Source organism: Stenella coeruleoalba (genome assembly GCF_951394435.1).
Source record: "Stenella coeruleoalba genome assembly, chromosome: 19".
Lineage (NCBI taxonomy): Eukaryota > Metazoa > Chordata > Mammalia > Artiodactyla > Delphinidae > Stenella > Stenella coeruleoalba.
In genome coordinates this window covers 54476385-54498218 of record NC_137165.1, presented here as the reverse complement: position 1 = coordinate 54498218, position 21834 = coordinate 54476385, and the positions used below count along the sequence as shown (strand labels likewise).

Here is a 21834-nt window from a genome sequence, read left to right as displayed (position 1 = left end):
CCCCCTGGTCCACCCCTTTCCGCTGAGGGCCCGCCCCCCAGGACTTCCGGGCCGTATGTGACTCAATAAATTGCTCCGTAATCTTTACCCTCCCTCCAATTATCTGGAGCCTAGAGTTGGAGGAGAGCAAATCCCCATTGCTGTTTCAATCCCGCCTGAAAGAAGGAACCAATTAGAAAGGAGCTTACTTTACTTACCCCACCCCCGGAAGCTGTCGTCGCTTGCTGATGACGCAACGCCTGTCCCATTTGATAACGTACCCCGGCTCGTTTCCATCTCAGCCAATCACAAGCCAGGTTCAAGCGAGCCTCCCCGCTCATTGGGTAATAACCACAGAGTCCGGAAGTCTGGAAAAAGGGTCTCCAGGCAGGACTTCGGGCATTCCTTTCACCGGCGCCGGGCGTTACACAGGTTTGACCCCGATAAGATGCTGTCCAGGTTGGGCCAGGGAGAATTTTAAACCTTGGAGATCTTGTTGCTTAATCGTCCTCCCCTTTACAAAGGTGAGGGAACAGAGAGGAGCGTCTTGCCCTCTGTACCAAGGGCAGAGCCAGATCTCCCACCCTTGTCCAGCAGGCTGGAATAGGGTGAGGCGAATGAGGCAATGGCCTGGAGTACAAAATTTAAGGGGGCGCCAAAAACCTCAGTAATCAAAGTAATAATCTTGTAATGCAGTGTTTCAGAAGATCAAAATTAAGGCAAAAAAATCCACAAGAAACAAGATGTATTTTTTAATTTATTTTTTATACGGCAGGTTCTTATTAGTTATCTATTTTATACATATCAGTGTATATATGTCAATCCCAATCTCTCAATTCATCCCACCACCACCACTATCCCCCCCCTCCCCGACTTTCCCCCCTTGGTGTTTGTTCTCCACATCTGTGTCTCTATTTCTGCCTCGCAAACTGGTTCACCTATACCATTTTTCTAGATTCCACATACATGCGTTAATATACGATATTTGTTTTTCTCTTTCTGACTTACTTCACTCTGTATGACAGTGTCTAGGTCCATCCACGACTCTACAAATGACCCAATTTTGTTCCTTTTTATGGCTGAGTAATATTCCATTGTATATATGTATCACACCTTCTTTATCCATTCGTCTGTTAGTGGGCATTTAGGTTGCTTCCGAGACCTGGCTATTGTAAATAGTGCTGCAGTGAACGTTGGGGTGCATGTGTCTTTTTGAATTATGGTTTTCTCTGGGTATATGCCCAGTAGTGGGATTGCTGGATCATAACGAGATGTATTTTTAAATGACAGGTCCGTAGTCACATCTGACCCAGTGATTCTGATGCTGCCTCCCCCACCCTTCCCCCAAGGGCCTTCTTGTGAAGCACATCCTTGGAGAAGCCTTTCCTGACCCATCCTCTCCCAAGCTGGGTTAGGGCCCCTTTTTGTCCCTGCAGCACTCCAGCCCATCATTACCTATTACACTGCTTTATCATTCTTTTTTTTTAATAAATTTTTAAATTTTTAATTATTTATTTATTTTTGGCTGCATTGGGTCTTCGTTGCTGCACGCGGGCTTTCTCTAGTTGTGGCAAGCAGGGGCTACTATTCGTTGCGGTGCACGGGCTTCTCATTGCAGTGGCTTCTCTTGTTGCGGTGTACGGGCTCTAGGCACGTGGGCTTCAGTAGTTGTGGCTCGCGGGCTCAGAAGTTGTGGCTCGCGGGCTCTAGAGCTCAGACTCAGTAGTTGTGGCGCACGGGCTTAGTTGCTCCGCGGCATGTGGGATCTTCCCAGACCAGGGCTCGAACCCGTGTCCCCTTCATTGGCAGGCGGATTCTTAACCACTGCACCACCAGGGAAGTCCCTATCATTCTTGAATTATTTTTTTTATTGAAGTTGTCGACTAAAAGAAAAATGCACAATGTACACATCGTGAGTTCAGTTTTATTCCGGGACCTTACTGAAGACTGTAGCCTAGGAGACAGCCTCTCAGATTACTCTGAGAAACTACTCCAAAGAGGTAGGGGAGGAGCCAGGATATATATGAACTTTTTTTGCTGGGAAAAACATGTAGTCAAGCAAAAAAAGAGTATTGCTCATCACAAAGAACAGACAGCTCGAGTTAATGCTTTTACTGCTTTTCCATGTACGATGCAAGAATACGGGGTCACTGAAATTTTTCCTTAGATATATAAATGAACTATCTAGGGACCAGTATATCCAAAGCACAGAATGCTTCCTGGTTTTCCCCATCCTGAATTCCCCTTTGGGATCATTGCCAGTGGGTGACTGCAGTAGCTAATGGCTTGATTCTTGTAGAACTGGAATGGCAGGCAACATTTTTTTCTTTACAAAGTACAATGAACAGAAAAGTGCACAAACCATAAGTGTACTATTTGATGAGTCACCACGAAATATAACCATGTAACCACCACTCAGATCAAGTAGAACATGGCCAGCACCCCCAGGAATTCCTTGCGCCCCTTCTAGTCACTTCCCCTCCCTGGTACTCAGAGGTAAATACTGCTCTGATTTCTAATAAGTCATTGTGTTTTGTGCTCATCCCACTAGACCAGGAGTAGGCAAACTACTGTTTGCAGCCCAAATCCTGCCCACCACCTGTTTTTGTATTTGTATTTTTTGTATTTTTTTTGTATTTTTGTTTTGTATTTGTTTTGTAAGTTCATGGCTGTTACATTCTTAAATAGTTTTTCTAAAACTGTAAAGAATAATGTTCTGTGACATGTGAAAACTACATAAAATTAAAAAAAAATTCTTTTAAGGACCTCCCTGGCGGGCCAGTGGTTAGGACTCAGCGCTTCCACTGCCGGGGCCCGGGTTCGATCCTTGGTTGGGGAGCTAAGATCCTGCAAGCCTCGCGGCATGGCCAAAAATATATATATTATATTAGAACACAGTGATGCTTATTTCTTTACATATTGTCTCTGGTTGTTTTTGCACTTTGACGGCACAGTTGAGTAGTTGTGACAGAGACCATATCATCCACAAAGCCCAAAATATTTACCATTTTGCCTTTTACTGAAAAAGTTTGTCAATTCCTGCACTAGACGGTAAGCTCCAGGAGATTGGGGCCCAATCTCATTCACTCTTTTATCCCCAGAGCTTTGCACAGTGCCTGGCACATAATGGATGTTCGTAAAGAGTTTGTCTTAATGATCCGTTTATTAAGACGGCAGGAAGAGAAGGACATTCAGGATCTGACACCCCAGCAAGCCCTATAGGGCTCCCTACCCAGAGGTAGTATGTCTGGTGGTTAAGAGCAGGAATTCTGGAGTTGGACACACCAGGTTTGAATCTTTCTTCCTCCACTTGCTAGCTATATGATATTGATAAGTTTAATCTCTTTAAGGCTTATCTTCACAATATGTAACGTGAGGGGAAAATAGTACCAATTTCTTGTAAAGATTAAAGTTAGATAGCATAGGGGAAAATGTGCTGTAAGTTCTGAATTGATGTTAGCTATCATCATCATCATTGTAAACATTATCACCTCCGATACACCTCTGTTAATTAGACCATAGGTGTCTGCAGAGCCCTAGAGGGGCTTCATTCACTCCTGTCATCTCCCCTCATTTCTCAAGCCCCACGCAAACCCAGCCACAATCCCAGCGCAACAGAAAATCAAGCTTCAAAGTGATGGAGTGTTCTTGGGTGCTTCTTGTACAGCCAAGTCTGGTACCAGGGCCTCCAGCTGCAGCGCATTCCCCACTCAGGCCCAGATCAATAACAATGAGTCACTGATTGTATTAGGATGGTTTTATTTTTATTTTTTTAATAAATTTATTTATTTAGTTTTTGGCTGCATTGGGTCTTCGCTGCTGCACACAGGTTTTCTCTAGTTGCTGAGAGCTGAGGCTACTCTTCGTTGCGGTGCACAGGCTTCTCATTGCGGTGGCTTCTCGTTGCAGAGCACGGGCTCTAGGCGCGCGGGCTTCAGTAGTTGTGGCTCGCGGGCTCTAGAGCGCAGGCTTGGTCGTTGTGGCGCACGGGCTTAGTTGCTCAGTGGCATGTGGGATCTTCCCAGACCAGGGCTCGAACCCGTGTCCCCTGCGTTGGCAGGCGGATTCTTAACCACTGCGCCACCAGGGAAGCGCTAGGATGGCTTTAATCATTAGCCAGGACTGTGCAATGGGGCCTTTTCTGATGTTGCATTTTTCTTGTGGAGAATAAGCAGTTTGATTAATCGCATTCCCAGTCCTTAAGGCCTCGTCTGAGTCGCTAATGCATTTCAAAAGAGCAGCGATAACATATAGCAAAGCAGTAAGGGGGGGGTGGTGCTGCCAAGCCTGCCTCGTTCCAAGAGGGCTGCTTGGATCCAAACCTCTGCTCTATCAGTCAGCCTCCCAGCAGGAAACAGACAGTGTGCTCAGAGGGGCTGACTGAAGAGAGTTTAATGAAGGAACTCTGTGCAGAGGTGTAGCAGGATGCAGGGTGTGGTGAAGTCCCTCCAGGGCTAGCAATAGCTGGAAGCCACTACCAGCCCAGGCCCGGAAGGAGCAAAAGGAGGGACTGTTTCAGAAGTAGTGAGAGCTGTAGCTGTAGGAGAGGGTGCCGGACAGGAGGTGTGGGCTTCGGGACAGGAGCACAGGATGGAGGAGAAGGTAATGGCTCTGGACGGGCAAGTGGCAGCTGCCCAGCAGAGCCACCTAAGGCCACACCAGAGCTAGGTTCCCTAATAGGACCCGGCTTAGAGAATGCCTTCACCTGCCCTCTGACCCCTCAGCGCATCCCATTTGCTGGCATTTAGCCTCCCCATCTTCAGGGTCACCACACCCTTCACCTGGTCCAAGGACTTCACTGAAAAACAAGGCAATTGTGTGCTCAGAATAGACTTGCGTGTCCCCGACCAGAGATGATTTCTGCCCCCAGGGGACATTTGGCAGTGCCTGCAGACATTTTTGATGGTCACAACTTGGGTTCCTGGAACCTAGTGGGCAGAAGCCGGGGATGCTGCTAAACACCTACAGTGCACAGGACAGGCCCCCAGCGACGGCGCTATCTGGCCGAAATGTCATGGTGCTGAGGCGAGAAACCGTATTTTAAACTAACTGCTCTGGCTCCTGTCACAGGCTGGGCCTCCCTCTCTGTTCCTCCATCAGCCTCCAGCCGGGCCCTTCCTCCCACCCCCTAATCCAGCCTCCAGCCAGGGCAGCTCCCAGCCCTCTCGCAAATCAAGGCTGCGCGCTTTGGGCTGAATCTCAGTGGTGTCCCCATACCTGGACCTCTTCCTGCGGCTGGCACCAGTAGTTCTCTTATATTCCGATCTCGCTCCCAGGCTGCAGACCATCCTTTCACAGCCGAGCCGAGCCCTGGACCCCCAGCTCGTGTATCCGCACCCCCCACACACTCTCCTTCCCCTCCTTCCTCTCCTCTCTAAGGCCATCTGACCTCCAGACCCTGTTCCCGGAACCCCTCTCCAGCCTCAGCGACCCTCCCAGTAATTTTCTCTCTCTTCCAATTGAGAATTCTTCCACCCCTTGTAAACATCATGGAACAAAGCAGACTTCTAGAGCTAGCCAAGGTCACGCTCAAGGCTATTCATACCCTTTCTCCCCTTATTTCGCCGGGAGTGCCCTCCCCACAAAACACACACTCTGATCTCACAGATGCTGTGGGTCTCGGGAGCTGCTGAGCCACTGTCTTGCACAGGCTTCCGGGCTGAAAGCTTAGGAAGGTCTCTGCCAAAGGTAACCTCTCCTCGTGGTCCCTGGGGAGAGGGCTCCATAGGGGCCAGAATCTCAAGGGCACAGGAAGCAGCAGTGGCCAAGTGTGGGGCTCCCTGGCACCAGGGAGTGGACCCTTCTCTCCCGATGTCCCCGCCTAGCCCGCCCCCTCCATAGGGCCCCTCCTTACCCCCGTCCTGTAGCCCTACCAAGGCTCAGAGCGAGCAGGGGAGGAATCCAGCTGTTCAGTCCTGAGATGAAGTTGGCTGAGGTCCAGACTGACAGGAATGCCCAGCCACCTTTATTCCTTCCCTCCAGGTATTCCTCAAAACCCGGAAAAGCAAGCAGGGCAGGTGGCCCCCGGGCCCCCAGCATGAGCTCCCCGTCTCACTGCCCACCTCCAGGCAACCTAGCCGCACCCACTGGGCAAGGGCCCGCGCCCTCCCAGCCCCGGGGGTGGGCCCGGAAGGGAGAGCGGGGTGACTGCGCCGGCCCGCCCCTCACTGCAGCCCCACCAGCTCTGTGATGGGAGGGGTCTGCACCATGAGCTCCTCGTAGTGGTGGAGAAACAGCCGGAAGCGAGCCAGGTAGGAGTCCTCGTTGTACGGCAGCTGCTTCTCACGGAGGAACTGGGACACCACGGGCTTCACCTGCCAGAAGGTGGGCGGGAGGAGGGGCCGCTGAGCCGGGGCTGTGGGCAGGCCCATCCCCACTGGGACCCTTCCTCTGCCCAGCCCCCACCCCCACCCCCCGCCCCCCACCCCCGCTCCTGTCTGTTTTGTCCCATGATGCTCCGGAGGAGCTGAGGGGCTTGGAGAATTCCCGCCTCCCATTTCCAGCAGGCAAGGGAAAGGGAGGGCTTCTCCCCAGCACCCTTCTCTGGAGCTCCCGAATCTGTGACAGTCCTCCTTTGCGTAGGGGGATAAACCACAGCTCCTTTTCACCAAACACCTACGGAGGGCCCAACATTTCAGATCCATTTCTTCATTTCATCCTCAAAGCCTGTCAGCGTAAGCACTACTTAGTCCCATTTTACAGATGAGGAAGCCGAGGCTCAGAGACATTCAGTTAACTTGCCCAGAGCCACACGGCTAGTAAGAAAACCAGGTGTCTCTGGTCAGAAACCCACACTGCTGCCTGTACCTTGGACTGACCTTCCTGGGAACCTCTGACCAGGCCAGTTGGTTAGAGAACCCCGAAGGTGACTCCCCCTCCACCCTGAGATAGTTTCTTCATCCAAGCGTCCCCAGCCCGACCCTCATCTACCTTCAGGCACATGTTGTCGGAGAGCCTGGGGAAGAGGTGGTGCTCCACGTGGCAGCTGATGAGGGAGTGGCCGAACGCCCAGTCCAGCACGGGCAGCCGGGGCAGGTTAAGCACCCCCAGGCTCATCATGTGAATCCGTTGTGGCTTCTTGTCCCGGGAGAACATGGGCAGCCCGATGTGCTGTGACAGACACAAGCGTCACGCCCTGGGGCTGGGCTGGGCAGCCCTGTGCCTCCCCACCCTGCCTCAGGCATCCTCAGCTAGCATCCGGGGACCCGTGGGTCCTGCCGCCTTCCTCACCTCCCACTCCAGCAGGACCCAGTAGAGGCGTGAGGAAGCTGAGGTCCTCCACCCAGCGGCGATGCGACCCTGTCTGTGCCCCTCGCTGAGTCTCGCCCGTCTCCCGGTCCCTCTCCCTATCTGTGCAATGAAGGGCTTGGCCTGGGTGCCTCTCGGATCTCGTGGTCCTCTAAGCCCACGACTGCCCACCGACGTCCCTCATGTCCCTGTGCCTGCATCCCAAAGAGACCCTTCTCTGCTTTTTTTCACCAAAATCCTGCTCATGGTTCAAGATCAAGTTTGCGCATCCTTGTGTATTTTTTCATTCAACAAGGATGTACAGGGCTTCCCTGGTGGCACAGTGGTTAAGAATCCGCCTGCCAATGCAGGAGACACAGGTTTGAGCCCTGGTCCGGGAGGATCCCACGTGCCGCGGAGCAACTAAGCCCGTGAGCCACAACTACTGAGCCCGCGTGCCTAGAGCTCGTGCTACAACAAGAGAAGCCACCGCAATGAGAAGCTGGTGCACCGCAACAAAGAGTAGCCCCCGCTCGCCGCAACTAGAGAAAGCCCGTGCGCAGCAACAAGGACCCAACGCAGCCAAAAATAAATAAATAAATAAATGCATTTTTTTAAAAAAAACAAAGATGTATAAACACCTGCTCTGCCAGGCACTGTCCTCGGTCTAGAGGATGCGGAAGTGAACGGGAGCTTCTGCTCTAGCAGGACAAGCAGATGGGACACAACTATGGGATTATGTCATGGGATTCAGTCATTAATGGCAGCGTGGTAAGTGCTGGGATGGTCATATGCAGGATGCTCTAACCTGGGGTCTTCACTTGTCCCGGGAGCAGGGAGCTGACCATCCCTGGAAATGGCCCAGAACTGAGTGCTGAGCTGCTGGCCCCCCACGAAGACCTTCGTCTCCAGCTCCTGCATCCGCCTGCCTCGACACGTGTGTGCTGGGACCTCTGCGCTGGCCCTTGGGCTTATCACAGTAAGAGCCCTGGAGGCAGGAGCTGGGGTCCTATTCACTTGTGTCCCCACAGAGCTTAGTCTAGTAACCTACACATAGAAGCTTCTTAATAAATCTCTGATCTGTGTGTGAAGGGCAGCCGGTGTTGAAGAGAAGCTCCTTACCTGGGACCAAAACTCTCTGTGATGACCCACAGAGAGAAAGGAAGAGAGAGGGTGGGCAGGGGAGGTGGAGGGATGCTTCCTCAGGTGGCCTCTCTCTCCCCCCGGAACCTAGGGTCCAGCCTGCGCCAGGCACCCTGGAGAGTGATCCCTGTAGCCCCCCAGCACTCAGGGTAGGGGAGGCCTCACCTGGAAGATGTTGACATGAAGGTAAGGGTGGGCCAGCAGGGATCTGGTGATGAGCATGCAGACCAGGGCTGAGCTGGGGCTCTGGAAGCCAGACACGTTCAGCAGCAGCCAGTAGTGAGAATAAAGGCCCAGGGAAATCAGGCCAAGCGTCCGCAGGGCTGTCCCGAGCTCCACCTCTCTCAGCCGTTCTGCCAGAAGGGGCAAGAGATAGAGGGAGGGGTCGGCGAGGTTCCGATCCGACGTGAGTTGGCTCCCTGGTGGCTCAATAGTGCCAACTAGGGTGACCTAGGTGTTCAGCTCGTCCATACACAGCCCTGAAAAGTAGGTTCGCCCATTTTCTTTTCTTTTCTTTTTTTTTTTTTTTGGCCGCGCGGCTTGCAGGATTCTTAGTTCCCTGGCCAGGGATCAAACTCGGGCCCCAGCAGTGAAAGCACCGAGTCCTAACCACTGGGCCTCCAGGGAATTCCCTTTTGTATTTTCGTTGTTGTTGTTCTCACCCATTTAATGGATGAGAAAACGGAGCAGTAAGCAACCTGACCAAGGTCAGTCTGGTAGTAAGTGGTGGCCTGGGACTTGAGCCCAGGTCTGCTGTCCCCTCGCCCCTGCTCTTTCCACCGTATGATATTGCTCCTATGATACTAAAAATTATAACATGCAATAGAGTGTGAGGCATTTAGAAAGCATTTTTATATCTATGACCTCATTATGCTTTCACACCATCCTTTTTTTTTTTTAGAAAAAAAGATATTTAGTAAACAATAACACAAGTGAATGTTTATAACATGATCAGGGATTATTAAATAGACAACAAGATGATGGTAAATGAGGCTTGTATATCCAATAGAAAGAGTAAAGGTTATTCATTTATTTATTTAGGCATTTGATGCCTTCCCATGCAACTTTCTAGTCTTCTCAGAGTTTTTTAAATTTTTATTTTATTTTACTGTGGTAAGAACACTTAACATGAGATTTATCCACATGGGTTTAAAGTGTGCGGTACAGTACTGTTGTCTCTGGGCACAGTGTTAGACAGCAAATCTCTGGAATTTATTCATTTTGCAAACCTGAAACTTCACGCTCATTGAACAGGGACTTTCCACTTTCCCCTCCCCTCAGCCCCTGGTGCCACCATTCTATTCTTTGCTTCAATGAGTCTGACTACTTTAGATCCCTCATATAATACGTGGAATTGTTTCACACCCTCTTTGAGGAGCAGGTAAGAACCTGAGGTTCAGAGAGGTTAGGTTACCTGCCTGTGGTCACCAGCCAGTAAGTGGCAGAGCCAGACTTGGCCCCAGGACCAAGGTTCTTTCCACCCTGCCTGGCTGTCTCAGAAAGTTTCTGTCTGGTCTCAACTCAGGGCTTCTCACTTCTTCCATGAAGCCAGGAGAGGAAGGAAGGAAAGGGGGAACCAGATCTTTGCAGGACCCAGCCCTGGCATACTCACCGACAGCCACCAGTGGGGTTATGATGGGGATCAAGAGAGGAGCGAGGAACATGTAGACGTAGCGGTTGAGGCAAGGCAGCCTCCACGTGCTTGAGTCCCCCAGGCCCAGCACGTTGGTGTAGCCATGGTGCATCTTGACGTGTCCGTACTTGGCGTGCTCTGCAGTGAAGGACGTGCATACCTAGGGGAGGGAGCCAGAAAGGGCGCTGGGGTCTGTATCAGGCACAGGCGAGCAAAGCAGGATCTTCGGAGCCTTGAAAACACCCTCCCTCCCCAGACCACGCATTTCCAGGGCCTTCCTGCCTTCCACCCACAGCTCATCAGCCTTGAACATCAACTCTCAGGGATCCACGACCACAGAGTGGCAGCCAGTCAAAGCAACTGCGTCCACTTGGCGTGCAAATCAGTTGGCGTGCACAGCCCCCCGTGACTGCAGCCTGCAAGCCTGAGGATCGGACACACTGCAGGTAAAACTCCTGGCATGTGTTGCCATTTATTTTGTGAGCGTTTATCTTTGAAACGTCTGTACCTTCATAACACTGCTTTGCATTCGGGGCCCACAGCAGTGGGGGCAGGGGTGCAGGAGTGGCCTGGGGGGGAAGAAAGGCCATCTTCTGAACTGTCCATGAGGGTGCCCCGGTGAGGACCAAGAGTTCACTTCTTCCTAGGGGTGACTCTTCCCTGGCGTGACCCACTGTGGGATTCTCTGAAGCTGGCAGTGAGCGGCAGCAGCTCAGACTCCAAGAGCAGTCATTCTGAATGTAAAAGAGGCGCTAAGGTGTTTCTTATGCAAATATATGCAAATGAACATGCAGCCATCAGCCTCTTCCAGTATTTTATCCAAGCCAGAAGATGTTGCTAATTTTATTGAAGATGCTGCCTGCCTGTTTCCAGGAGGACGTGAAGGGTTTCCCAATGCCAGTCACTGTGAGCCCCATACAGACAGCAGAACACACTCAGTTGAGTGTTCAGCATTCTGCACATTACACATGTAACTCATTAATCTTAAGCCTGGCAGGGTGTGGGGGGGTTATTATTATTATTATCAGTGCTGTTATTATTCACAGCTGACAGAAGCAGAAACTGAGATAGAGGCCACATGCCCACCCCAGCTCACTCAGCTAAGTAGGTGGCAGAAGTGGGATTTGAACCCTGGTTCCATCCAAGATAAGGCATAAAACCCCTGGGGTGAGTCACTGCAACAGAGCATGAACCCAGGCTTAGAGTCCAGGCAGAAGAGACAAAACCGCGAGAAGACAGATAAGGAACGACACTGTCTTCCCACTGTCTGCAGAGACTCTCTCCCTTGGAACGAAATGAAGCCGAAAAGTAGGATATGATGTCACAACAGCAGTTCCATAACAGACAGGGGAAGACAGTCAAAGCAACACAGTACGGGCCCCTCTCAAGGCAGAGGACGTGAAGGTAAATGCTGATTCAGCGGCGGTGCGGAGTTCACAAAAACAGGAGAGGCGCTTTGCTCCCAGATGATGGAACCCGCAGAGGCGTGGGTTTTATCTCTGGTTTCGGAACCTTGCAAAGGGACAGAACCTGGGGGAGGCTGCAGAAGGTGGGCAGGTAGCCTGTCAGTTAAAGTGATGCCTCTTCCAGGCCTGCTGGTCTGGAAGGACCTGCTGCTCAAGAGGGCCAGGCAGTTGGTTCAACAAAGGGGCCTCCGCCGGGGTCTGCCAGGACCTCCTCAGAGGCCAGCCTGCCTCTCTCCAAGGCCTGCAAGTGTGTTTTGAATCTCACGGTTCTGTAACCAGAAGAAGCGACTGTTTTTAACTGCTCCTTCCTCATACTTCTGCTCTGAGGGCCAATCCTGTCTGCTTCTTTCTTCAAGAAATGTCAGCTGAATGCAGCGATCTGCTCTCCCCTCTGGCCCAAGCTCCACATCTCCTCGCTGACCGCACTTTGAGTAGCAAGGCCAGAAACGACCTGGGGCCTGAACCCTACCAAGCCTGGTAAGAACTTGACCCTCAGGGGCCTGGTAGGGCCAGGTGCTCAGCCACGTGCCCAGACCTGGGAATGGGGTCCGGGGCGGGGATGGGCCACCTGTGTGGTCTGACGTAACACATGATTTGTGACTCAGCGCAGGCTTCCAGAGTCTGTGTGCTTTGCCTTTTTATATAACTAAGAAGAGATCTGAGGCTGTTTCTGTGAGACTGGAATTCTCCCTCCCATCTAGATGTTCTTTCCAGAAGAAGAAGGAACGCGGTGGGTTTGGGAGAAGGAGAGATTGGACACGGACTGCGATGTGTCTCACTTGCACCCATCAAGGGGCGGGAGGAGGTAGCCACGGGCCACAGATGATCCCGCCGCACAGGATTATTCACAGGTCTCACCCACGAGGATTTCCCATCCAGACCCAGAGAAAGTTCCAGAAGCCTCTTGATATTGCTACCCTCTGTACCCTCAGGAAGACTTAAGAGCCTAGACCTCTTAGCCGCACTCAGGCTCTGCAAGTGGCCAGAGTGTGTGCGGGGCGGATGTCGGTATGATGCCTCTGGACATCCCCTCTCAGCTGAAATCAGAGGCCCAGGCCTCTCATTCACTCATTTAGTTGTTTTTTCACTTAAGCATCCTCAGACCTCTGCCAGCAGCCAAAGGTCGTTATCTAATATTCTCCTCTTTTATCTTTTACACAAACAATACTTTGCAGGATTAAAAACCATCATTATAAGATTATGACACAAACTTGGGTTTCAAATAGGTCACTTTACTGGATTGGAAGGGGAGGGGCAGGAAGAGGCAGGTGACAGCCGGAGGCTGTAGGTGTGGCCACTGGGGGAGGTGAGGAGTGGGCGGAGGAGGAGGCATCAACACAAGGGCCAAGCTTCCAGCTCAAGGCCCGGCGCAGGGTGGGGTCACTCCAGAGATGGGGCAGGAGAAGAGGGCCACAGGCATGGACCAGCTGAGAAAGAGGGGCTGGGGGTCGTCACAGCGGCAGCATCCCTCAGGCAGAAGGGACTCCAGGTTGGAGTCTGCCCAGCTTCCATCCCTCCCTCCAGACCCTCTCTCACTGATCCCAGGGCTGAGCAACCCCTTCACACTGGCTTCAGAGTTTGCGGGGTCGTGGGGTGCTTCTGAGGCTCCACAGGCCTCAGCGATTGGTTGGTCAGATAAAGTATAGGGCACCCACATAAATTAGAATCTCAGATAAACAACCAATCATTTTTTATAGACATATATCCCAAACACTGCTTGCATTTCTTGTTTATCTGAAGACTAAAGTTCACTGGGCATCCTGGATTTTTTTTTTTTTTTTTGACTGTGTTGGGTCTTCATGGCTGTGCACGGGCTTTATGTAGTGTGGCGAATGGGGGCTACTCTTTGTTGAGGTGCACGGGCTTCTCATTGTGGTGGCTTCTCTTTGTTGCACAGCATGGGCTCTAGGCGCACAGGCTTCAGTAGTTGTGGCACGCGGGCTCAGTAGTTGTGGCTCGCGGGCTCAGTAGTTGTGGCTCGCGGGCTCAGTAGTTGTAGCTTGTGGGCACAGTAGTTGTGGCTCGCGGGCTCTAGAGCACAGGCTCGGTAGTTGTGGTGCATGGGCTTAGTTGCTCCGCAGCATGTGGGATCTTCCCGGCCCAGGGCTCGAACCCATGGTCCCCTGCATCGGCCAGCGGCTTCTTAACCACCGCGCCACCAGGGAAGCCCCGCATCCTGGATTTTTATTTGCTACATCTGGCAGCCCTACTCAGTGAGAACACAAGTCCCTGAGCGCGAGTCCTCGGGTACCACGCGGGCTCTCCCGCTAACAGTGATGTGTTAGCACCTTCGGATAACAGAGGGGCCGCAGTGAGGGCGGAAGCCAGAGGAGCCTGGAGTGCCTCATCCTGCTGGGAGCGGCCTGGATGTGGTCGGGTCTGATCCTATCAAGCGGCTCTCATGAAATTCTTTCCCTTTTCAGGCCTCGTCCCTAGAAGCTCCCAGCTCCTCTGCTTGGCCCATGGGCCTCCTTTTCTCCTTTTCTCCAGAGTCCCCATGAGATTCTAGTGACTCAGGTTTCTGTGGGTCCCTCATGCACTATGCTCTTCCCAGATCCATGCCTTTATCTGTACCTCTGCTCAGCCTGCAGCCACCTTCCTGCTCTGGGCCTGGGATCAGGAGCCCTGTCCTGGCAGTGTCTCCTCTGGACACTCTCACCAGGGGTTCTCGGCACTATTGACATTTGGGACCAACACTGTCTCAGCCCCCAAAGCTCCGCAGCAAACCCAGCCTCCCTCCAATCTCCCCTCCCAACTGGGCAGGCACTGGGCCCCTGGGAGCAGCCCCACCCTTTTCTCTCCAAGCCCCTCCCCCAGGGACACTCCTCAGACTAAGTGCTGCCCCCCACAGACGACCACCTGATCTGCTCCTGGGTCCTTGGCCCTGGGGGCCAGTGGGCAAGCCCACCCAGAAGCAGGCTTTTAGAGACCCTCAGGAGTTGGCATCACCACAAGAACCCTTAAAAGTACATTTTGCAAATCTGCACATGTGATAAAATGGCACAAACACACACACACACCAATGTCAACGTCCTGGGTTTGCTGTTGAATGACATTTACATAAATGGAACTATTGGGGGAAACTGGGTGAGGGATCCACTGGACCTCTGTCCTCTCTGATCTATTTTTGCAATGTCGTATGAATCTATAATTTTTTCAAAAATAAAAAGGTTTTATTTTTTTTTAAGTATATTTTGTACTGCAGATCTGAGTTTGCCTGCTAAATAATTCTTTTAATTAAAAAACTTAAAAATCACAGCGGTGCAAACTCAGATTACCACCTCTCGGGGGGGCGGGAGGGGCCAAACAAAGATTAGAGGCAGCCCAGAGGATAAGAGCCACCCTGAATTCGTGGCAAGGGAGCGTTCGAGCATCATGACTAGGCTGGGGGTTCTCGGCTTTGTTTCCACCACCACCACACGGGACTGGAACGAAGGTGACCGCGTTTCCCTGGGTGACACCCCTCCCCCAGGGCAGAGCTGGCCTGTGCTCTCTGTGGACCATCTGTGACTCCACCCCCGTAGCACAAAGCTGACTTCAGAAGGAGGGTTTGAAGTTGAGACACAGTGGAGCTTAGTAACTGGTACAGCCTGTTCCCTCCTACTCAGGGGAACATCTTGATAGTGAGTGACTTGCAAGGGAGTCCCTAAAGCCCTCTTGACTGCAGGAGTTAATCTTTCCCAACTAAAAATAGAGTTGTCATATGATCCTGCAATCCCATTCCTGGGCATGTGTCTGGAGAAAACTATAATTCGAAAAGATACATGCACTCCAATGTTCATTGCAGCACTATTTACAATAGTCAAAACAGGGTAGCAACCTAAATGCCCAGTGACACATGAATGGATAAAGAAGATGTGGTATATATATACTATGAAATACTACTCAGCCATAAAAAAGAATGAAATAACGCCATTTGCAGCTACATGGATGGACCTAGAGATTATCATACTAAGTGAAGTAAGTCAGAACGAGAAAAAAATAACCATATGATATCATTTATATGTAGAATCTAAAATGTGACACAAATGAACTTATCTGCGAAACAGAAACAGACTCACAGACATAGAGGACAGACTTGTGGTTGCCAAGGGGGAGGGGGGAATGAGGGAAGGATAGATTGGGAGTTAGGGATTAACAGATGCAAACTATTATACATAGCATGGATAAACAACAAGGTCCTACTGTATAGCACTGGGAACTGTATCCAATATCCTGTGATAAACCAGAATGGAAAAGAATATGAAAAAGAATCTGTGTGTGTGTACATATGTATATATATGGAAAACTGAATCACTTTGCTGTATAGTAGAAATTAACATTGTATATCAACTATACTTCAATAAAATAAATTTTAAAAAAATCTTTCCCAAGCTTCAGTACTTAAAACATGGGGGCCTGCCCGCCCCAGCCTGCCCCCCACATTCCTGTGGCCTTTGACTGGCAGTCCCCAAGGATATGACTGACAGTCCCCGAGAATATAACTAGCAGTCCCTATGACATAGCCCAGGCCAGGGTGATCAGTGGGCAAGGTAGAGAGTCAGAAGTACACTAGTAGGGGAAATGGAACATTCTGGTGTAGACTGGAAATGGGTCCAGAGGGAAGTTCATCCTGGTGTGGGTGAACTTCCTGGTGTATGATTTGGGATACTTTTGCAGAGAAACAACAGCAACCTGGATGTCAGCCACCCCGTCCATCCTGCCAGCTCCTCCCCTCAGATCTGATGGGTCACAGTGACCTGTCTCACCCCCAGCCCTTGACAGCAGACCTTCAGACAAACCAGGCAAAAGCTGGCTGCCCCAGGAAAGGCAGTGACATTCAGCTGACACCTGAGGCTGCAACTAGCGGACTAGATTCTTCTATAGTGATGCTGCCTCCTGAGGGTCACGGTTTGGGAAAAGCACAGGCAGCCAACAAGAGGAGGATTACAGGGAGACAACAGGACGTGGCAGACAGGGAGAGCCAGGGATCCAAGAGGGTCCCTGGTCGTCCGCTGAGATGCTGCATGTCGCGAGCTGGTCCTTTGCGTGATGCAAAGGACAGGTGGTGGTCCAGGGCCTGAACAAATAGCCCCCTCAACACACACACACACACACACACACACACAGACACACACACACACACACACACACGTCCACTGAGCTTTGCATAAGTTGGTCAACCTTTCAGTTAAAAATAAACCGCTAACAGAGAAAACAAAACAAATAACAACAAAAATCACTAACCCTGGGACGAGCCTGGTGGTCCGGTGGGTAAGACTCCGCGCTCCCAATGCAGGGGGCCCGGGTTCAATCCCTGGTCGGGGAACTAGATCCTGCATGCTGCAACTAAGAGTCCGCATGCTTCAACTAAGATCCCGAGTGCCACAACTAAGACCCCGCGCAGCCAAAATAAATAAATAAATAAATTTTTCTTTTAAATTACTAACCCTTTCCTTGCAGTTGACTGTGTTCCCTCCAGAGGGGAAAAAAAAAAAGAAACTTGTTACTTCGAAGCAAACATTGAAGAGTCAGGCCCAAACCCTAAATGAAGATCTAGGATGTCTCGTTTAATCCTCATGCTGGCTTCATGAGGGAGGAAACATTATTCTCATTTATTAGGTGAGGAAACTAACAGTTAGATGCTGGTCCAAAGGCAGCCACTGTGTCCAAAGTGCCCCTGACGCTGTCCCCTGCCTGGCGGACAAGACCCAGGCCTCCACTCGCCCCGCCATGCCATGGGCTGAGGAGGCAGAGCCACCCCTCCTTCTCACTGGGAGCTGGATCTTCCCCAGAGGGTGGCCAGGGCCATGCCTTGATGGGGGCGTGCAAGAGTGGAGGCCTCCCACTCAGGTTGGCCACCTGAGAAATCTGTGACCTGCCCACAGCTGATTGCAGCATAACGGCCTCTGTCACAACACGGGGGTGGCAGCCAAGCCCCCTCCACCATGGGGGGGCTCACCCACCTCTAGGCTGTGACCCTCCAGCAGCTGGCTTTTCCCTGGACCTTGTCCCCCCATCACCTGCAGGGTCATCATCAACAAATATTGAGTTCAGCCCTGTGCCAGGCGCTAAAGGGACAAGGAGGCAAAGATGAGGCCACTGCCCTGGGTCCCAGGGGACAAGAGGAGGTGCAGCCACCAGGCTGCCTGGGTCTTTCAGGGTGGGCCACGCGCTCTGGTTCGCCTGGAGCCCTCCTGCTGGGGAGCCTGGGAAGACTCCTCCTTCTTAGCTGCCCCCAGGCCCCTGGGACTCAGTACAGCTTTGTCAGATCCACACAGAGCTAACCCTCCCTCTCGTGTCCCATGGGACTGCCTAACATGCCCGGTTCCTCCCCTGCCTGTGATGACAAACTCAGGGGGCATCTGACCCTGGCTCCCCGGTTGGGCCTGCACCTTAGAGTCTGGCTGGGACCAGTGCCCAGGGGTCCCCGGGAAGGAGAGTGTCTTGAAATGGACCCTGAGGACCCATTGGTTCCCCCTTGTCCTTGGCACTTTAGAAATGTATGCAAGGACTTCCCTGGTGGTTCAGTGGCTAAGACTCCAAGCTCCCAATGCAAGGGGCCTGGGTTCAATCCCTGGTCAGGGAACTAGATCCCACACGCCGCAACTAATAGGAGTTCCCATGCCTCAACTAAAAAAAAAAAGATCCTGCAAGCGGCAACTAAGACCCGTGCAGCCAAGTAAATAAATAAATACTAAAAAAAAAAAAAAAAAAAGAAAAGAAAAAGAAATGTGTGCAGGTGGAAGAGATGGGTTTGGGGAAAATGAGGGCAATGGAGAGTTCTGGGTAGGAAATGCTTCCTCTCACCCAACCGATGCAGTATAATTTTATAAAACGTCGTGTGTGTGTATGTGTGTGTGTGTGTGTGTGTGTGTATGTACAGTTACGTAGAGTTTTATAAAGTTATATAACTTTATTAAAAGTTAACAACTGAGGGACTTCCCTGGCAGTCCAGTGGTTAAGACTCCACACTTCCACTGCAGGGGGCATGGGTTCGATCCCTACTCGGGGAACTAAGATCCCGCATGCCAAGAGGCGCGGCCAATGAATAAATAAAAGCTCTTTAAAAAAGTTAATAATTGAGTTAATTGGTCATGGTAACCAGTTCCTGGCAAAAAAGGGCTGTTTCTGGTACCAGCTTTCATATTAGTTCATAAGGGACCTGGGTGGCCACGGGAGAGGCCGCCTGGAAAGGAGGGAAGGGGCTCTCAGAAGAACTGGAAGGCCTGACACCAGTCCACAGAGAAGGGCAACCTGGCCAGAAACCTTTGCCTTCCTGACCGTGCCCATAGGTTGAGGCAGCATGGGGAGGCAGTGGAAGCAGGGGGGCCAAGGGTCAGGAAAGAGGAGGCGCCTTCCTGGTACAGCCCTGGGGAAACAGGGGGCTTCTAGGATGGCTTGGCCATTGTCAGGTGTCCTGAGATGGCAGAGCTGGGGTGCTGTGACACCAGTCCCCTGCTTCCCTGCCCTTTGGTCTGTGGTTCACATCCTAAACCCTGATTGCAAAACCAGGAGGCCCCGAAGGTGTAGCCAGGACCTGCCAACCACAGGCATCCTGGTGGGAGGAGGAAGCTCTACCACCCTTGGCCCAGGGCTGCAGAGAGGCGAGCCGGTGCCCCCAGGAGAAACGGGTGCTCAGACCACATCGGCTGCCACAGTTAAATACTCATCATTCCTCATGCAGCCCTCTACCCCCTCAAGGGCTTGGGGACGTGCACACACACAGACACACACCCACCATAGTGAAGGCTGCACACTTGGGCCCACAGACCACAGCTGCAGCTGCCGGCCCTCGAGGGCACACACAGCTGCACACACACAGTACCAGCAGCTGCTCCCACCCAGTCCCAGGCTCACCTCCACAAAGAAAAGCACCCAGATCTTGCTCCAGCGTTTGGACTCGGTGAGGGCACCATGAGTGGCAAGGTGGCTGCCCTTGACAGTGAGCGTGTAGTGGCACACACCCAGGATGGTGACGCCCAGGGCAAAGGCCAGGAGATTCTCAGAGCGCAGGCACAGGAACCCTGCATGGAGAAGGGAGAATTGGTGTTAAGGGGAGCGGTAAGGGCAGGGCCTTTCTCTGGTTCTTGGAGATCTGGACCCAAACAACCCAGCCCGCATCCCTGGGAGCCCAGACCAAAGCGGGCCCAGTCCTGAGGACTGCCACAGACAGCGGTGAAGCAGGTCCCATGATGGCCTGAGGGGCATGGGTTGGCTCTCTCTACCGGATTTGGGACAAAACAGCCCCACTCACTCACCAAGGAGACGCTGGGAGTCTTGATTCTGCGCCCCAGCCAGAGGAGTGATGGTGTGGAGGGCATGGTGGGGGGTCCAGGCCAGAAGTGCAGGGAACGCTCCATCCTCCCTCTCACTCCCCTCACCCCATCCCTGGTGTCCCCTTGGAGCACCCTCTCCTTCCCCAGGCCACCTCATGCTTCCCTGCCTCTCCTTGACTCGGCTCAACTTTCTCCTCCACTGCCCTTCGCGCCATCAGGGCTCCTCTGGGGACAGAGGCAGGACACCCCAACTAGACTTTCGGGGTTGACCCTCTGTCCCGGGGTCCCGGGCACGCGCCGTCTACCCCACCCCGCCGCCCCCCAGCCCTCTCCGTCTCCCTCCCCCGCCTCCCACCGCCCCCATCCCAGCCGGGCCCCTGATCGCCCTGGCCCCGTGTCCCTCACCGGGTGGCAAGGCGAGGAGGCTGAGCGCGAGGATGGCGCAGTCCACGCCGTGGCGCTCCCACCACGAGCTCACCCTCACCACGTCCTGGACCCGCACCTCCAGCTCGCCCAGCAGCGACTCGGCCCCGCCGCTCGCACGGAGCTCGCCCCGCGCCGGTTCCATGGACTCCGCGCGGCGGGCTCGGCGCCCGCGGAGGACTCGGGAGACCGGAGCGGCTGCGGCGCCGGGCGGGCTAAGCGCAGAGCGCGAGCCGGGGCGGGCCGGGGCGGAGTCACGCGCGCGGCTGGGATCCCCGCCCCCCGGTAAGGGCGCGTGCCGGGCGCCAGGGCTCCTGCCGCTGAGCGCGGCGGCGACCCGGCCCGGGGCCACCCTATCGGCGGGCAGGACCAGAATCGCCGCAGGACGAGCGCGCAGATGTGCGGGGGTGGGGAGGCCATCCGGAGCCAGAAGCAGCTCGCGGTCCAGCGGCCCCGGCGGGGGCGGGGCGGGGGTACAGAGACCCCAGGGGAGACCCCCGAGGGCCTTCCCTGTTTGCCTGATCTCAAATAACTCCCTCGCGTTCTCCCGGACCCCGCACCCCGCTCGGGTTTGTGGTACCATTTTTATCCCATAGCTTAAGTATTTTTCTCAGTAGCACTTAGCGGACTCTCCCACACAAGACACGGACATTTGTTCCCTGTTTCCACCGACAGACTGGGCGCAGGTGCCGACAGCCCTCACTTTGCCAATTTTGCTCAAGCTGTATCTTCAGTACCTTAAACAGTGCACGAAAATATTTTTTAATTCATGGGACAGAAAATTCGAGGCCTCACTCCACCCAGACCAGTGGGGGAGTGGGGGCACCCCTTTGAATCCGGCTTTAGCAGCGGTGACACGTGGAGGGTTGGCTTCCCAGCCCAGTGGCTTTGGGGGTGAGAAGGGATAACTATAGGGAAAAAACGTTCAGAGCTCAGCATTCCAGGTGGGGTCCCTCCGCAGTGCCGCTCACTCGGGGGCGGTGCCCGGGTCTGAAAGCCAAGGCAAACAGCACCCGTCCTAGCCCTTCCCATCAGCCCAGGCCCCAACCCAGCGCTGCTGGAGGTCGGCCTTGGCCCCGGGAGCACAAGCCACTGTGTTCTGCAAACACCCTTCTCGGCTCCTGAGGGTCCTTTCTCCTTTTTCTTTTTTAACTTTCCCCCTGGTTTCATACTGAAGTCCCTTTAAAAATGAGGTCTGGGATGGTGAGGACAGCAGCACTGGCCTCAGGAGACCTTTGGAGAGGGGGGGGGGAGGGGAGGGGGGAGGGGAGGGGGAGGGGGAAGAGGGGAAGGTGGCAGGAGGGAAGAGATGGAGGAGAAGCCTATGAAAGAGGGTCAGGAACACTTAAGACTGATTCCTCGGTCTTCCTTGGCGTTTTCCTTCACTATTTCTTATGAGTTTATCCCTCCAGTTTTTTATAAAAGGGCAGGATTTCTTTACCAGGTTGCTATTCAAAAGGGCTTACGATTTAATAGGCCAGTTCTCACCACACACACACGTCTGGCTCCGTACAGTTTACCACTGACTTCCAGGTACTTATTAGGCTTGGTGTATCCCCCACAACTCTGTGAGGATGACGTCATCCCCATTTAATTGATGGGGACCCGGATCTGCCCACAGTCACCCCACAGTTATTAAATGGCAAAACCAGCAGTCAAATCCAGGAAGTCTCTAAATCCAATCACCCTTTGTTTTTATCAGAGA

General features: G+C 52.9%; 1 protein-coding gene and 1 long non-coding RNA gene across 5 annotated transcripts; one reads left to right on the top strand and one right to left on the bottom strand.

Annotated features, from left to right (window-relative positions):
- The first annotated feature begins 111 nt into the window (after positions 1–111).
- Positions 112–13372, top strand: LOC307177452. Of its 4 annotated transcripts, none has more exons than XR_013825046.1 (5): positions 112–411; positions 8043–8185; positions 10278–10428; positions 11256–11386; positions 11805–13372. It is a non-coding gene; the product is annotated as an uncharacterized lncRNA (long non-coding RNA). The 4 variants fall into 4 exon arrangements; XR_013825047.1 differs by having other exon boundaries at positions 11573–13372; XR_013825048.1 differs by having other exon boundaries at positions 11256–11925; positions 12150–13372.
- Positions 3726–20377, bottom strand: FADS6 (fatty acid desaturase 6). The gene is made up of 6 exons (XM_079904616.1): positions 20112–20377; positions 19288–19454; positions 9962–10142; positions 8515–8702; positions 6910–7089; positions 3726–6293 (listed from the first exon to the last, which is right to left on the bottom strand). The coding sequence occupies exons 1-6, from the start codon at positions 20272–20274 to the stop codon at positions 6144–6146; spliced, it is 1029 nt and encodes a 342-aa protein (XP_079760742.1). The 5' UTR covers positions 20275–20377; the 3' UTR covers positions 3726–6143.
- Positions 20378–21834: the final 1457 nt, after the last annotated feature.

What these genes read in the sequence shown, in the direction of transcription:
- FADS6 (XM_079904616.1), bottom strand. Translation starts at nt 20,274, where the DNA reads ATGGAACCGGCGCGGGGCGAGCTCCGTGCGAGCGGCGGGGCCGAGTCG. An exon ending in GGGTGCTTTTCTTTGTGGAG is followed by an intron (nt 10,143 to 19,287) that starts GTGAGCCTGGGA and finishes TCCCTCCCCTAG; the next exon opens with GTATGCACGTCCTTCACTGC. An exon ending in AACCCCACTGGTGGCTGTCG is followed by an intron (nt 8,703 to 9,961) that starts GTGAGTATGCCA and finishes CCCTTCTGGCAG; the next exon opens with AACGGCTGAGAGAGGTGGAG.